At 42.5% G+C, this 16,888-nt stretch overlaps 1 protein-coding gene across 10 annotated transcripts in view; it reads left to right on the forward strand.

The window, feature by feature from the left end:
• Positions 1-10,849: 10,849 nt before the first annotated feature.
• Positions 10,850-16,888, forward strand: part of TPP2 (tripeptidyl peptidase 2) — an 83,836-nt gene continuing 77,797 nt past the window's right edge. For all 10 annotated transcript variants that reach the window (XR_012426490.1, XR_010582659.1, XR_012426489.1 and 7 more), the window contains exon 1: positions 10,850-11,112. Coding sequence is in view for 7 of the 10 variants with exons in the window: in XM_005586189.4 (XP_005586246.1) it covers positions 10,948-11,112 (165 nt within the window). In the remaining 3 variants the exon portion in view is untranslated. The remainder of the gene's footprint in view (positions 11,113-16,888) is intronic.

The raw sequence follows: 16,888 nt of genomic DNA on the forward strand, positions 1-16,888 counted from the left end.
GCATGAGCCCATTGAGTGAAACACCACAGGGCAGGAACTACACCTGGAACAATGGCTTCACTGTCTGATTTAATACATGTCTGCCATCCTCATGGTGATTTATTGTCATAGAATTCAGTGAGAGAATGTTTTTGCTGATTAATATACATCAGGAATTGAAAGGAAACAAAATAAGTACTATATGCCCTGTTCTAGCAAAAGCTGCTTTAAGTAAGGGAAAATCCCATATGATGTCAAATAAAAGTGTCAAATGTAAGGATACAAAGGAATCACCTGTCAACCCAAAAGCAGAAGCTGATTGGACCAGAAGCTCACTGTAAGCCCCCATCACACACTGCATACCCATTTGCTTCTTCTCTGCCTCAGGTCAGGACTCTACTCCTGGTCCATCATCTGTGGCCAGAAGGTAAGTGGGTTACTTTCTTCCTGCCCACTTAGCAGGGACTGTGGGTTGCATGCCTCTAAGGATGGCAGTGGAACTTAAGCCATATACAGGCATCTAACTATGTCAGAACTAAAGTAAATGAAGACTTTTATTACCCAAAAGGCTTATGTTTTGGAAGCAACACTTCTTGCAAGAAGGTACCCATTTCCAGCTTCTCAAGTGATTTAAAAACAAACACATAGAGTTAAATATACAGATATATCCAAACAAATTAATAGTACGCATGACTAAAAAGAAAGAATAAAATTCTATGTACGAATGTTCATTAGCAAATATTGTGAAGCAAAAAACAAAGAAAACAATAAAGTGCAGGAGAGTGAGTATAGTATACTATAGTTCGCGTAGAAAAGGAAAGAGGAAATATATATATAATATTCTTTGTATGCATACGACATTTCTGGAAGGATATAAAATTGAAGTCTAGAGAATTTTCCACTCTTCAAGCTGCAATGTTTCTGGGCGTTCCTTTCTCTCTATGATACTACAACGCATAATGTTATACTGTTTTCGTATTATTCTTTTTTCTCACTTCTAAGAACACCAAGTAGTAAGTTAGAGACTATGCAATCAGTAATTACAAATAGTGTAAACATTTGATATTAAAATAAATTGTGCGACTGCACAAAGATTTGAGAATCTATTCTGAGTTAGAAGCAGTGTGAGACATCATTGGGTATCGTAGAACACAGTTCTTTGGGCAGGGAGGACATAGTGTAGTTCAACCACTATTTCTGAAGCACTCAAGTGCTAGGGGGTATACAGTTGAGAAGATAGGACTCTCAGATGACCTGGGGTAGTTTCTTCTATCCAGGGGATTATCCATGAGTAGAAGCCTCCCACTGTCTGTCTAGCAGTTCACACAAGGTTACTAACCATGGAGGGGGGCACTTCCTGTTGTGGATGATGCAGGGCAAGACAGCACCAAAACTGCGAGGATTCTTGGCTTCACCCGGGAAAGAATTCAAGGGCAAGCCAGTCGTATCAGCAACCTTTTATTGAACAGCACTGCTCCTTGCAGTGCACCCAGAGTCAGCAGCATATGGGCTCTTGGCAACTGTGTTTATACTCACTTATACCCACTTACAATTGCATGCAAATTAAGGGGTGGGCTAATGCAAATTGAGGGTTGGGTTATTTCGAACTTTTTAGGAAAGGGGAGGTAACTTCCTGGTAGTTGCCATGGAAAGAGGTGTAGCTTTTGGGTTGTTGCCATGGCATTTGAGAATTGTCATGGCACTGGTGGGACTGTTTTATGTTATGAGCAATGAGGGCAGCAAGGAATCACTGTTGTCACCATCTGCTGATTCCTACCAGTTTCTTCACCTCATTCATTGGGACCAGGAAATAAGTCCTGCCAGTCCCCCACCTCACAGATCCTCCATGACCAATGCTCACTAGAGTGAAAACAAAGTGGACACCAGTGAGGGTGTGGGGGCAATCAGGACCATCCAAAAGTCTGAGTTACTGTTCCTGCTATGGACTGCGTATGTGTTCCTTTAAAATCCATGTGTTGAAACCTAATCCCCCAAAGTGATGGTATTTGAAGGTGGAGCCCTCAAGAATGGGATCAGCATGCTTATAAAAGAGGCCCCAGATACCTCCCTTACTCCTTCCCTTGTGAGGACACAGTGAAAAGACAGCTGTCTATGAACCAGAAAATGGGGCTTCACCAGACTGAATTTGCCTGCAACTTGCTCTTGGATGTCCCAGCCTCCAAAACTGTGAGAAATGAATTTCTATTATTTGTAAGCCACTCAGTTTACGGTATTTTGTTATAGTAGCCTGAATGGATTAAGACTGTCCTCATGGGCACATGATAGAACTGCACTTCTCTGCCTCCTTGAACTTGGCCATGGCCATGAAACTTGCTTTGGTTAATGAAATGTGAGCAGAAGTGATGGAAGGTCTGTAAGCTGATGCCTGTTTCCCCATGTTCTTGTTTCTCCTGCCGTGGTGACCAGCTACATTCCAGACAGTGCAGCCCTTACTTGGATCCAAGGCTGTGACAACTTGGAGCAGAGCTCTCAGCCAACCGGAGCAGAGATGCTGCATGACTAGACATGGGCAATGTTCTTCAGCTCACCGGAATTTGGGCTTATATTCTGCCACAGCATAGCCTGGACTATCCCTGATTGACAGAGGTCCCAAGCAGTTATTTACTGAAAATTCCAGTGAATGTCTCACAACTGGAGAAGGCAACAGAGAGGAGCATAGAAGTGGGCCTCATGCCCAGGATTGAGCTTGCATCTGTTTGTGCTGCCCACGAAGGGAAGCCCCTGCCTAAGCCTCTGTGTTTCCCCGTACATACCATCTGCCCTACACAAATAATCAAGGCCATCTGCCACATAATTCTCTTATGTCTTTAAACCTACAGTCTCTAGTGTCCTCTGGAAGTAAATGAATTCACTGTTCTGCCCAGTTTCTTTTTTTTTTTTTTTTTTTTTTTTTGTTGAGACGGAGTCTCGCTCTGTCGCCCGGGCTGGAGTGCAGTGGCCGGATCTCAGCTCACTGCAAGCTCCGCCTCCCGGGTTCCCGCCATTCTCCTGCCTCAGCCTCCCGAGTAGCTGGGACTACAGGCGCCGCCACCTCGCCCGGCTAGTTTTTTGTATTTTTTAGTAGAGACGGGGTTTCATTGTGTTAGCCAGGATGGTCTTGATCTCCTGACCTCGTGATCCGCCCGTCTCAGCCTCCCAAAGTGCTAGGATTACAGGCTTGAGCCACCGCGCCCGGCCTGTTCTGCCCAGTTTCTACTGGTTCTGCAGAGGAAAGGGTGAGCCTCTGGTCCCTGGGACAGCCGTTCAGAGCCGTTGGGGAGAAAGGGAGAAAAGGCAGCTCTGGTCCCACAGATTAGAGGAAAATGGTGAGAGATTTCACGGTGTTTTTTGAGATACCTGAAATTAAACACACCTCACCACTCCAAGTATTAATTTCCTATCAAAAGCACCTATTTTTCCTGTATGAAAAAAATCACATTTCTCTTATTTACATAACATTGGCTATTTTTTGTGTAAAGTAATAACCCTAACCTTATAATGCTAAAAGTACATCTCCCCATCTCTGGCCTAGGAAGGCATTTTAAAAATTTTCTTGCATTAACTGACAATAAGGGACGCCATTTTGAAATTGATTCAAATTTGATATAGCTTTTGGGGTGTCTGAGTCTTTTTTTTTTTAAATGGAGTCTCACTCAGTCACCCAGGCTGGAGTGCGCTGGCACGACTTCGGCTCACTGAAACCTCCATCTCCCAGGTTCAAACGATTCTCCTGCCTCAGCCTCCCAAGTAGCTGGGATTACAGGCACCTGCCATCATGCCTGGCTAATTTCAGTATTTCTGTAGAGATGGGGTTTCACCATGTTGGCCAGGCTGATCTCAATCTTCTGACCTCGTGATCCGCCCACCTCAGCCCCGCAAAGTGCTGGGATTACAGGTGTGAGCCACTGCGCCCAGCCCATTTTTGTTTTGCCTAAAGACTATCCTTTAGTATTTATTTTTTGCTGCCTTTCTGGTGACACATTGCCTCAGCCTTTCTATCTCTGAAGATCACTTGATCACATTCTCATTCTTGAAGGATGTTTCCATTAGCTACAGAATTCTGGGCTGGCAATTATTTTCTTTCAGCATGGGTGAGCTGTCGTCTCATTGTCTCCTGGTTTTCTTCATTTCTGTTTGGAATCAGTTGTCAATCAATTGCTGCTCCTTTGAAAATAATCTTTTTTCTCCAGCTACTCTTGCCTTTTCTTTCTTTTTTTTTTTTTTTTTTTTTTTTTTTTACTATGATGTCCCTGGATGTAGCTTTTTAAAATTTATCTTGCTTTAGGGCCATCGAACTTTTTGAATATATAGGCTTTCACCAATTTGGAAAATTTTCATAAATTATCTCTTCAGCTATTGCTTCTAAAGCATTTTATTTCTCATTTCCTAAAAGTTTGTTAGAACTTCCCACTATTACATCTATCACTCTTTTCATCTCTTCTGTGTTTTTCATCCTTTTATTTCTCCAGGTATTTTTTTAGTATTTTCTTCCAATCTATAATTCTCTTTGGCTAAATGACAGTAACTATGAAACTCATTCTTAATTAAGAAACTGAGTTCTTAATTTTGTTTTGCTTTTGTATTTTTCAGTTCTAAAATTTCCTTTTGGCTCTTTCTAAATTGGTTTAGTCTTTTTTAAGTTTCTGATTTTCTGCCCAAATGCTCAATTATATCTTTATCTTCCTGAATGGAGTAAATGTAGGTATTTTAAAGTTTTTTGCTTCTGCCAAGTAGCACTAGCTGAGTGGGTTTCAGCCTTAGCTACCCATTAGAATAATCTTGGTAGATATAAAATATCTCAATGCCCAGGCAAAAACCCAGACCAATTAAATCAGAATATCTGGAATTCTGGGAATCTGTGGGCTCAAGTAGCAATATTTTTAAGGCTCTCCAGATGATTCCAATGAACATATACCATTGAGAATAATCACCTTGATCCAAGTTCAGGATTTAATATTATTTATAATGTGATATCCCTCTGGGGGCCAGTCGAAGTTTACTTTCAATTTATTCCTACTTCTCAGGTGTGGACTTTGCAGCCTCAACCCAAAATACAGGTTTTCCATGCTGTTCCCACTCTTGGCAGGCTCTAGCCTCCACCCTTGTACCCATAGCCCTGCAAGGCTGTAAAAAACAAACAAACAAAAATCTGCCTCTCAGCTACCTCTTTATGCACTAGCAAAAGCCCTGAAAGGCAAAGCTGTCTCAAATGTTAAGCTTAAGTCTCTGAATTTATGTCTTTTACACAAACTCTTCACCGCGCTGTTAGCTCTCTGATCCTTCAGGGAGGTATCTTTCAAGCAGATATTTTTCATACATTGTCCAGTTCTCACTTTCACCAGAAGACCTGGTCCAAATTGCTTAGTTTACCATTTTATTACTGGAGGCTCAAGTACCTGGAACTTGATGTTGTATAATTTACTTTGGTTTGGAGGTGTATCTGTTAGCAAAGTGGGTATTTGTCACGATTTGCTGGAATCACCGGAAAGTCCTTCCTACGTGGACGGAATTTCCCACATTTTCAGTCCTGCTCTCCATGTAAGAAATCAGAACTACTTGATCAGGCTTCCATACAGCCAGGCACAGCCTTGTGACTGAAACTTTGCTGATCAGGTCGCCCTGGCTTTTGGACTCTGTTACCTTTGGTAGAAATGGTAACAACGGCTTTTGCCTTTGGGCGGCAGCAGTGGCGAAGCTTCATGCTTCTGAACCTGCTGCTTTGGTATGAGCTATTTTAGTTTCCGGTCCTTGGGGTGGGGACAGATGGGTTCTAAGAAGCAAGGATTCACGTTAGTGCCTGCGCGAGGTGAGGTAGTCAAGGGTTCACAAACAGCTGGGAGAGGCATAAGGTCGCGATGCAAGTCCGACCCCGAGTAAGTAGGAGAGGCAGAGAGGCTGGGTGGAAGCGCCCTGGACCACCACGAGGTCCACGCAGTCCAACTTGGCAAAGCCGGCTGGGGAGTCCTGGAGCCTGAGACAGCTGTCCACGAAGTTGCCCGCCTCCCGGAACAGATATGCTCCAGCATCCCTCCCGCATCAATCACAGGCTGGGAGCCGCCCACGGGAGGTGCGGCCTCGCTGCAATGCTGAGGAAGATTTCAAAGCCCAGAGGCTGGCATATGTAGGATGCTTATGCAATCTCTAGAGTCTTGGGAAATTGAATTTTAAAATATTCTCTAAACGATAGGATGCAGCAATAGTTACAAAGAAGGCGATTCATAGAAAGCTATTGCCTTCCACCGCACCTGTGCCTTGGATTACAGCCTGAATGGGGCAGGTGATAGGAAAAACATCTGACTCAGCGCTTCCTGCTTTGAACAATGCTGGGTGACAGAAGTTGCTGTGCGTCCAGCCTATTATTAATACTTTACCCTCCATAAGGTGACTAACGCCTAGGCCTACTGACCTTGTTTTTGCTGCCCCTCCTCCTCCTCCTCCTCCTCCTCCTCCTCCTCCTCCTCCTCCTCCTCCTCCTCCTATGTCTAAGCCCTTGTTTTATTATTATCTATTATTACAGATTATCCATGTTTCTCTACTTATATTCTCTATTTGTTTCCAATGAACTGTCACACAAACTGACTTAGCATTAAAAATTCCCCCCAGTGATAATGTCATTATATCAAAGGAGGAAAAAATGTAAGCACATATATTATGTACAATACTTGGCTTGAAGAAAAACAGTAAATGACTGTATTGAGATTTCAGGGGTTATATAAAATAGTGGGTTTCAAACTGGTACAAAGTAATAGATAGTTTCAACGAAATCAATTTCTTTTTTTTTTTTTTTTTTTTTTTTTGAGACGGAGTCTCGCTCTGTCACCCAGGCTGGAGTGCGGTGGCCGGATCTCAGCTCACTGCAAGCTCCGCCTCCCGGGTTCACGCCATTCTCCTGCCTCAGCCTCCCGAGTAGCTGGGACTACAGGCGCCCGCCACCTCGCCCGGCTAGTTTTTTGTATTTTTTAGTAGAGACGGGGTTTCACCGTGTTAGCCAGGATGGTCTCGATCTCCTGACCTCGTGATCCGCCCGTCTCGGCCTCCCAAAGTGCTGGGATTACAGGCGTGAGCCACCGCGCCCGGCCAACGAAATCAATTTCTAGATGCCTGAAGTCATCCACTTTTTTCTAAGCTTATCTGCCTGAGAGCGTGCCTGTGGTGGAAAGACGTGATTATCTTTTGCACCTTTTTAGGGAAAAGGAACACATCCTGAATCTTACTATTATGTACCATCTGCAGGTGTAATAGCATCTGGGGCATCAAATAAAGGGACAATTTGAAATACCATCAGTAAAACTCTATTTAATATCAAAGTCCAATAACCAGTTCTATTCATCTTTTTTTTTTTTTAAATCAAGAACAATTTTTGTTAAGACCACAATTAGCGAAAAAGACAGCATTTTTGAAACATCCCAGAATCTATTATGAGGAACAAGGGCTAGAGAACAAACACCAAAGCATAACAGCATATGCTCTGCTGTGTGTTACGTTAAACCAGTTTTCATTTGTCTCATTAAATCCATCTTTTCTCCAATTTAAGCAAAGGTTATATAGCAAAAGATGACATTTGTCACATGAGTGATTCTTAAAATGGGAGCTTCAACGTAAGTCTGAATTTTGTTCACATCACTTTCTGGGCATATTATGTAATACTTACATATCCTGGTTTTGCTTCTTGAGAATCAATGATTCAATTTTACAAGAGACACAGACATACAAATCTTATCCTTTTAACTAGTCCTGTCATTAATGGAAGCATGACTTATTTACACCAAGCATCTTTTTAAGAGCTCTATTTTCAATAAAAAATTTTCTGTCCTATAATTTTTAATCAAAGCTTAAGACTTACTCATGTTGTTGTAATCAACTTTGTAATAACTGAAAGATAACCCAAGAGAATAAGTTTAACATTTTTCTTCCAGGAAAATTTTAAAAATTAATATTTTTTTTGCAGATGATGATAAATTATCAATATGCCTTTCCATCATAAATGCAAATTACATTGGGAAAAAATTCTGTATAGAATGGAAATAAAGTTTCCAGAAGAAATAATGATGTAAAATGTCTGATTTTAAATGTTCAGGTATTTTATAAATAGTTGATGGTAGCTATCTGAGTTACATTCAACTGGGTATATTTACATGAGAAACATGAAAGTTTCCTTAAAGAAAGACGATATTTATACTACGCCAAAAATTACATCCTTTATAATTTTTAAAATTTATGACAGGCCAGGTGCAGTGGCTCACGCCTGTAATCCCAGCACTTTGGGGGCCAAGGCGGGCAGATCACCTGAGGTCAGGAGTTCGAGACCAGCCTGACCAACATAGAGAAACTCCATCTCTACTAAAAAAATACAAACATTAGCTGGGTGTGGTGGCATATGCCTCTAATCCCAGCTCTTAGGGAGGCTGAGGCAGGAGAATCACTTGAACCTGGGAGGCAGAGGTTGCAGTGAGCCGAGATCATACCATTGCACTCCAGCCTGGGCAAGAAGAGCAAAACTGCGTCTCAAAAAGAAAAAAAAAAAAAGGACAAATTTAGACTTCATTTTACAGCTGTACAAAGGGATACATAATTTTTTAAAGAACATGTTTATGAGATATGTAAGCAAAAAAAGAAAAATCTGGCTGGGCGCAGTGGCTGATGCCTGTAATCCAAACACCTTGGGAGGCCGAGGTGGGTGGATTACCTGAGGTCAGGAGTTCAAGACCAGCCTGGCCAACATGGCGAAATCCCATCTCTACTAAAAATACAAAAATTAGCCGGGTGTGGTGGCACACACCTGTAATCCCAGCTACTTAGGAGGCTCAGGCAGGAGAACTGCTTGAACCCGGGAAGTGGAGGTTGTAGTGACCGGAGATTGTGACACTGCACTCCAGCCTGGGCCATAGAGTGAGACTCTGCGTCAAAAAAAGAAAAAGAAAAGGAAAAGAAAAGAAAAATCTAAAGAACATGGTTACAGCAGTCTAATAAAAAGTCTGCCACTTAGGTTTCATAAGGAACTGTTCATTCCCCATTTATTCATTGGGTGATACTCTGGCAAAGTCACGCACATGGTGTGGCAGAACATACTGGGGAGAGACTGTGAGAAGACATATCCAGTGTTTTCATTAACCTGTTTTGTAAGCCATGACAGTTAACTTTGTTTCTTCATCTGTAAAATGAAGTGATTGGACTATGGTTCATTTGAAACTGGGAGCCAATCTATTCTGTCACTGTAAGCTCTATATTGAATGTCTTCTGCGAGTTTGTTATTCTGTTTTCCTCTGTGTTAATTTGAATTCTTTTCTAGAGGTAAACAATTGGGAATAAGAAGAAAAACATTCAACTTTTCTCTTTTTCCTCTGCACTAAAGAGAACATGCTTCTCTAAGACTTATGAACTGAATAAATGATCAAGGAATCAGCTGAAACCATTGCATGAAACTCACAGCCATGAGAATAATTTTTGAGACTTCATGGAGGATCTCTGAAATTCTGTGGGTTGGAAACCACATGCATAAGGCTTTCCTTTATACCAGGTATTCTTAACTTGGTGTCCATAGACAGAATCCAAGGGGTTCAAAAACTTCTGTAGAAAAAAGATACAAACCTCTTAATTTTTTTCACATCAAGTATGAATGTAGGCAAAACCAGGGTAGCATTTGCTGTTACGTTACCAATAAAAATCAGTTCATCATAGTGCAGTTTTCACTGCTATCTCCAAATAATTATATTCTTCATTGTTTTGAAGTTATGGTAGTTTATTAGCCTTGGCCCTCGCTCCTGTTATTTAATGAAAAAGAAGCACACCTGTAACTATATACCACATGTAAAGCTATTGTTATATAACAAAATTGCCTTTACTATTTTTGATAACAGCATTTCAATATAATTTATTTCTTGGGTAATCCTATATATTTCATTGTATGCATTTTAAAACACTGCTTGAGAAATAGGCCTCACCAAATTGCCAAAGGGGTCTTTGGCACAATAAAAGGCTAAGATTACCCTGGCATGAGCATAGACATAAAGATCATTAGAGGACCACTGTGCAGCTTGCAGCAACTGACAGCAGGCACTGTGAGTTTGGAAAACTACAAATTATGGCTCTATAATTGAGTGGAGAGCCGTAAAGAGCAATCAGAAACTTCAGTGTAAGAGGGGGAAAAAAAGATGTTTTTCAGAAATCCTGGAAGGTAAGGATCAGCAGATAGGAGGGGCCCATTTCAGTCTCGTGCTTTGTTACTGGCTACAAAGGCGACGGAATGGCCAACAACTCACTTCCTGTTGACTGAAACTATTGCCTGTCTCCACCCTATTGCTCCCCCTCACCACCTCACCCCCATCAAAGGCGCATAACAACACAGGGGAACCCAAAGCCTACACCCCTTAACCTGCGACCTTCCAAGTTCGTGTCCGGAGCTTTCGCCGACACCGCGGGCTCCTTAGCAGCTAAGCGTGCGTGCGCCGGCTCCCTCGCCTCGGGTCAGCACCCCGGGTCTGGGGCCCCTGCAGCAGCCGCACCGAAAAGTTTCATCCACAACCTTAAGTTTGGAAACTATCGTTTGCCCAGCGAAGGGTTCCCACTATTCCTGGCTGGCGGTCTATCTCCTTGCCCGTCTCTCGGGGAGTGTTTCGGTCCGAGACACCAGGACTCTTTGCTTAGAGGCCTGCTGTTGCCTAAAACCCCAAGCGCGGGCCTCTTTAGGACCCCAGGTTCGAGATCCGAACCCTCCAGTAATAGCCTCAGACTCCGCCCCCTTCACTGCAGCCCGGGCAATACTCGGGCCTAGCTCCTGAGAGCGGCGCCGTTGGCTTACGTAGTAGTACGTGATTGGCCACCGCTCCTTGGCAGGTCGGGATTGGTGGGAGAGGGGCCGACCCCGCCCCTCGCCCCCGCCTCCGGCCCGAGGCCGCACGGGTGTCCTCGCGCTGCTAGTCCGCGCGCAGCCTGGCAGTTTGCCGCTTCCTCGTCCTCCATCCTGCGTCCATGGCCACTGCTGCGACTGAGGAGCCCTTCCCTTTTCACGGTCTCCTGCCGAAGAAGGAGACCGGAGCCGCCTCCTTCCTCTGCCGCTACCCGGAGTATGACGGGCGGGGGGTACTCATCGCCGTCCTGGACACGGGGGTGGACCCGGGGGCTCCGGGCATGCAGGTGAGGCAGCCCCCGAGAGCCCGGGCGTGGGGGCGCGGGCGGCCGGGGACGCGGGTGGGGACACAGCTTCGGAGCCCGGCATGCCAAAGCCCCGCTCTGCGGCCGAGTCCAGGCCTGGGTGGGCAGCACTGGGGTGGGCAGAGGTCAGAGCCGGGCGCTGGAGGGACCGGCGCCCGCCAAGGGTACTAACGGCGCACCGTGCCAGGGTCGCTGGGCGGGCGAGGGCCTGGACCCCAGGTTGGGCCGTGTTCCCGGCCCAACAAAAGCAGCGTGCCCGGCGCGGCTGGCTAGGGGGAGCCTGGGTCCGCCTTTGGCCCCAGGGACCCCCCTTCCTTCTCGCTTCGGCGCTGCCAGGCCGGACCCCCAGAGGCTCCTTCCCTCCACGCCGCCTTCCTCTGCAGACCCCTCGTGCCTCGGACACTGGTCCCTGCCTGACGTTTTTAAAGAGAATTTTACAGCTTTTATCATTGGGGTGGGGTGGGGACACCAGATAGGCAAGTGACATGAGAACTTAATGTTTAGGGATCGGGAGCTTTGGTTTGGGGAAGAATAGTTTGTCTTTAAGCACGAAAGCTGGGTTTCCAGAAGATAACCCAGTCCGCTTCCGGAATTGTTTCCTGTGGTAGTTTTGTGTATTCTATTTTTAAACGATCTTCTGCAGCGTATTTGCTTAGGGTCATTGAATCTTGTGGCTTAGTCTTCGTTTACATAAGGAGAATTCAGTTAGGTTTGGTTTTGGTGAGCCTCTCAGACCTTATGAAATGGTGTGACTTTTTTTTTTTTTTTTAAACCTGAAAGCATAAAACGGTTTTTAAAAATTACTTAGTTTTGCCTTAAGCAACTTTAAAATCTGTAGATTCAGGGTATCATACCAGAAGGTAGTTTTTTTTTTTTTTTAAGTATGTTGTTTCTCGTTGAAAGCATTCTGTTTAAAGTCTGTAAAGTTTAACTTTTGTACATTTAGCCCTTTGCTGAAATCCAGTAATAAATTTCACTATTGTTCAGGATCCATCTCCCAGCATCCCTGACTAATCCTACTGTATGCTGATCTCTCGTTGATCAGCCTCGGGCTATCTTATCCTCCTTTCTACACTAAACACTCATCCTCCTCCCCACAATATCGCTTCCCTTCTGGATCCTTTATCGTGCTTTCTGATTATTGAGGTAGCATTTTGGAAGTAACTAGGGGGAGTCTGGCCGAATCTGCTTAGAAACCCCTGAGAATCTTGATTCCTGGTGTGTGTTCTTCAGCACCACTCTGGAGTACTGCACACCTTTGATGAATCAGAAGAGGAGCAGGTACTGAATTCCCTTCCAGTAACTGGCGTTGTATAGTTGTCGTTGTATTAATAGCTTAAAGACTTAAAACAATGGCAGCGATCAACTCATTGAGGCTTTATTACAAAGTAGTAATGCTTTCCATTCTGCTGTGGAGTGTGTTTACTTTTTATAGGATGAGTGGGAGGAAAACAGCTGGGATAAGTAGTTCACCGGTTCTTTTGTCAGGATAATAAGAGGGTCAGAAAAGGTTGGAGAAGTGCTGCTTGGTAGAATTTGTTGGTAGAATTTCCAGATCTGTTTCTCACATTCTTGTGTTTCTCTCTCTAAAGTAACAATAATTTTCACCCCACAGCGTTGTTGTGAAAATTGGTTATAAGAGGACTAATTACATGTGACTTTTTTAAATGCTCAAGAAAAATATTAAACTATTTTCGCAATGATATTTATTTTATTCTTTTTTTATATGTAATTTCAACTTTTATTTTAGATTCAGAAGGTAGAAGTACAGGTTGGTTACATGGGGATATTGCCTGATGTTGAGGTTTGGGGTGTGTTTGATCCTGTCACCCAGGTGTAGTGAGCATAGTACCCAGTAGGTAGTGTTTCAGCCTTATCTCCTCCCCTTCCCTTTGGGATCCCCAGTATCTATTGTTCCTATCTTTGTGTCCATGTGTACCCAGTGTTTAGCTCCCACCATAAGTGAATAGAAGTTTATGCTGGATCTTTCATCACCAACTATTTGGAGGGTAAATATACGTTAGATATTTGCATGTAATAAATATTCAGATAATAAAATACTGAAATCAAATGAAAGCATAACTCTTTCTCTTTTAACAGCCTTGACTCAGATATTTACCTAAACATAGCCAGTTAAAAGAAATTGGGTAAGGTGGCTTACAAACAGGAGAATTTTTTTTCCTGTACCTTTAACAGATTTGTTTTGTAGATACATGTGTACATCATTAAGATTAGAGGATGGATAGAAATAAAAAGGAAGGAAAGAATGAAATAGGAGGAGGGTGAGGCTGAACTGGCCGTTTGGAAAGCCAGGTGGGGTCTGAGTAAAGGACTAGAGGCACAAGTGAAAACTTGGAAGAACATAGTGAGTTGTCACAGTCTTTGGTGACTTCCTTGGCCCCAATTCTTTTGTGACAGCTCTGTGGGCATGATAAAGTGGAGGATGGGTGGCATGAGAAGAGTAGTAATTACGTAACTGATTTCATATTTCCTCAGCAGGTATTCAGGCACCTACTAGGTGGCTAAGTTTGTGTTAAATGATATAGTCTTGCAAACTGTCACTGTTACAGAGATTGACAGGGGTTATTGGGGGGATGGGGCGGGGATTGGTGGGGAGCACTGGCCAGTAAGAGCTGGGCTGGTCAGGTTTCACAGACCAAATGGAACTTGGACTAGTCCAGAATATATATACACAGTAGCCAGAAGGTCTTCCTTCCACCAGTCTTGTTTCTCTTTGATACATCCTTCACATTTCTAGAGTTATATTCCTTAAAAAACAAACCTTGTATTATACCCCCATTTAAAACAAAGCCATTTTGGAATCTCAATTGCTTTTGTGTAAAAATAAAAAAAAAAATTGAATGGTATATATATGAGGCCGTTTGCCATCCAACTCTGCCCTCCTCACGTAGCCTCAGTTCTCATCATTTCTTATGTCCACAGCCCCTTCATCCCATCTTTCATCTTTTGCCTCTCCTTGACCGTTTCACTCTTTCACTTACCCAGATGTTTCAGGTCTTTTTGCCAATACATGCGTTTGCATGTGGCATTTCATCTTCCATCAGACTTCTACTACCCATCATCTGTAAACTCCTGCTTCATCCTTTTAAGATCCAGGCGGGTCTTGACACAGTTATGTTTTGGGAAATCAACTGATTTAATTCTGTGCCCACCCCACCTCATATTTATGTGTGTGTTTGCCATTGTGTTAGGGCCTGCAGCTTCAGAGGTGAGTAAGGCCCAATCCCTCCTAAGAGTTATTTAGGCTTTTTGTCCCTTTGTTCTTATAGCAATTTGCTCAGATCCCCTTAATAGCACCTGAAGTACTTATTTTAGTATTTCTGTTTAGATAACTTTTTCCTGGTTAACTTAAAAATCTTCGAAAGCATCTATCAAAATTGTATGAAATGTGCTTGTAATGTTAAATGTTTTTGTTGAATGGAAAAAATACGTGTGTGCATAATGAAGGAATATAATTTCCTCATGGAGGGAGGTTTGAGGAAGTTTGAGGTTTGAGGAGGTTACAATTCGTTTCATAAAAATCTATTTTTACATGCACTAAAATTTTTATTACCTCTCTTTCAGTTAGCTTTCCTTCATTCCCCCCAAGCTGGTTTTGTGTTCTTACATGTTTTTATATGCTTTCATAGATAGTGTCCTAACCTCTTTTATTTTATTATTATTATTATTTTTCCCTCAAAGACCCGGTCTCTATCACCCAGACTGGAGTACAGTGGCACAGTGGCAGGATCACCGCTCGTTTCAGCCTCAAACTCCTGGGTTCAAGCAGTCCTCCTGCCTCAGCCTCTGCAGTAGCTGGGACCATAAGCATGTGCCACCACACCCAGCTAATTGTTTTATTTTTTTATAGAGACAGGGTCTCACTGTGTTACCCAGACTGGCCTGACCGCTATTATTTATTGTCCTGTTTTGTGATCATCTCTCTACTTACTTTTCTTTCCAACTGACAATAACCTTTCTGAAAGCAAAGATTGTCTTATTTATATTAATCCTTATAATATCAGAATAAAAGTCACTGGTTAATATTTATTAAATCTTTATTTGCTTAAAAGAATATTTTCAGTATCTTTCCTGAAATTTTAAGTAAATTCATTAGCTTTGTGTTGTTTATGGTAGATTGCAAACTTCCCGAGGTTTGTTCTGGTCCTCTCTGCAAACACCCCACCTTTTGTTCTGATCCTCTCTGCACATGTTTGGCAAATCTTCCAACCTTCACTAACTCCTCTACCTTAATGGTTACAGTGGAGACATACACAAAGATTTTTGACATTTTGGGAAAAGCTTTGGGCGATTTCTGTTTCATCCAGCCAACATAGCCCAGTAAGCATTTCCCAGTCTTCCACCCCAGGACCCAGGATTTAGTACTGAAGCTCTACCCATACTAACTGCCCATGCTTGTAGTCCCTCTTTCTCATGTGAAGCCTCCCCATTCTCAGAGATGAGGAATATAGTTCCATTGTTAGCAGTTCACCTTCCTCCTTTCCTTTACTTCTCCGAAAACCCCATGGCAAAATCCTCAGGGGATTTGCCTTTTTAAAACCCTCCTCTGACCCTACATTTCTGTTTTTGTCTTTTTATTTCTAGTGAAGTGGTTTTCTTTATCTAATGTTAAAGTAAGAAATTCATGGATAGAATAATTGCACGTATAATAATTTGTAATGAAAATGTGTGTGTGTGGGAGAGAGATCCTTATAAGCGTGTGGAAATAGGTGACAAATAAGCCATTAAATCCCAATAGACTTTTTTCCTTTGCTCATATATCGATAATGAGGTTTCTAAGGAGAGGGATCTGTCTGACCTGTTAGTGCTCTCTTGTTATTCTTGATCTCAAGTCACTCAGGTTTGCCTATTGAGGTGAAGATAGGTGATTTGGGTTCTTAGTCCTACTGTATATCTTTCAAATTTCGTATTTATTTGGGGTACATTTTAAAATAGGTTTTTTTTTATATGATTAGTACATGACCTAGCTAGTTTTAATTTTATAGAGTAGTATCAACTTTGTTTCCATTTTTATTTTGGTAGATTTTCTTACATTTTTCTCTTTTTTAATTATATTTTTGAGACACATAGTCTATCTCTTCAGAATCAGTATCTGAGTTTTATAGTTGTATCATCAGGGTTTGGTATGATTCCCACAGTGATTTTTTTTGAATTATGACTTTGAGCTTTCTGAGTTATTAGAATTCTTATTTGTTACGATTATAGGACAGTTCTCAAGAAGTAAACATCCAACTTGAAAATTACCATACATGAAAATAACAGCTGTGCCTGGGAGGCCTTTATGGCCCCTTCAGCTATCAGGCCCTCAGTTGTTCCATGGCAACAAGATTGAAATGAGATTTGGGGTCCACCAGCCACCCATTTGCTTTGTCTGGTAAAGGAAGAAAAAAAAAAACGTGTGCCTTTGTTTTCTCCACATCGTGAATTTCCTTCTCCTTCTTTAGGATGTACCTTAATTACAGAGCTTGGAGGATATTGCAGAGGAAATACTTGGTGTTGGTCAGAAAGACCTGGAGCAGCGGACATTAAGCTTTTTCTTAAAGAGTGTGAATTTCCAGGTGGAATTGGAGTCTGAAGACTGGGCTCTTCCACTTTACTGACAGTTTCTATGGTTTTTATGTTTCTGTTTCTTTCTTGAGGATGGTGTCTTTTTTTTTTTTTTTTTCCTTCAGTCTTTGTGTCTCTGTTTTCTGTCTGATTCCTACTGGTAACTCAGTACATATTCCCGAATGCAACA

The sequence above is a fragment of the Macaca fascicularis genome, chromosome 17 (assembly GCF_037993035.2).
Source record: "Macaca fascicularis isolate 582-1 chromosome 17, T2T-MFA8v1.1".
In the NCBI taxonomy this organism is placed as follows: Eukaryota; Metazoa; Chordata; class Mammalia; order Primates; family Cercopithecidae; genus Macaca; species Macaca fascicularis.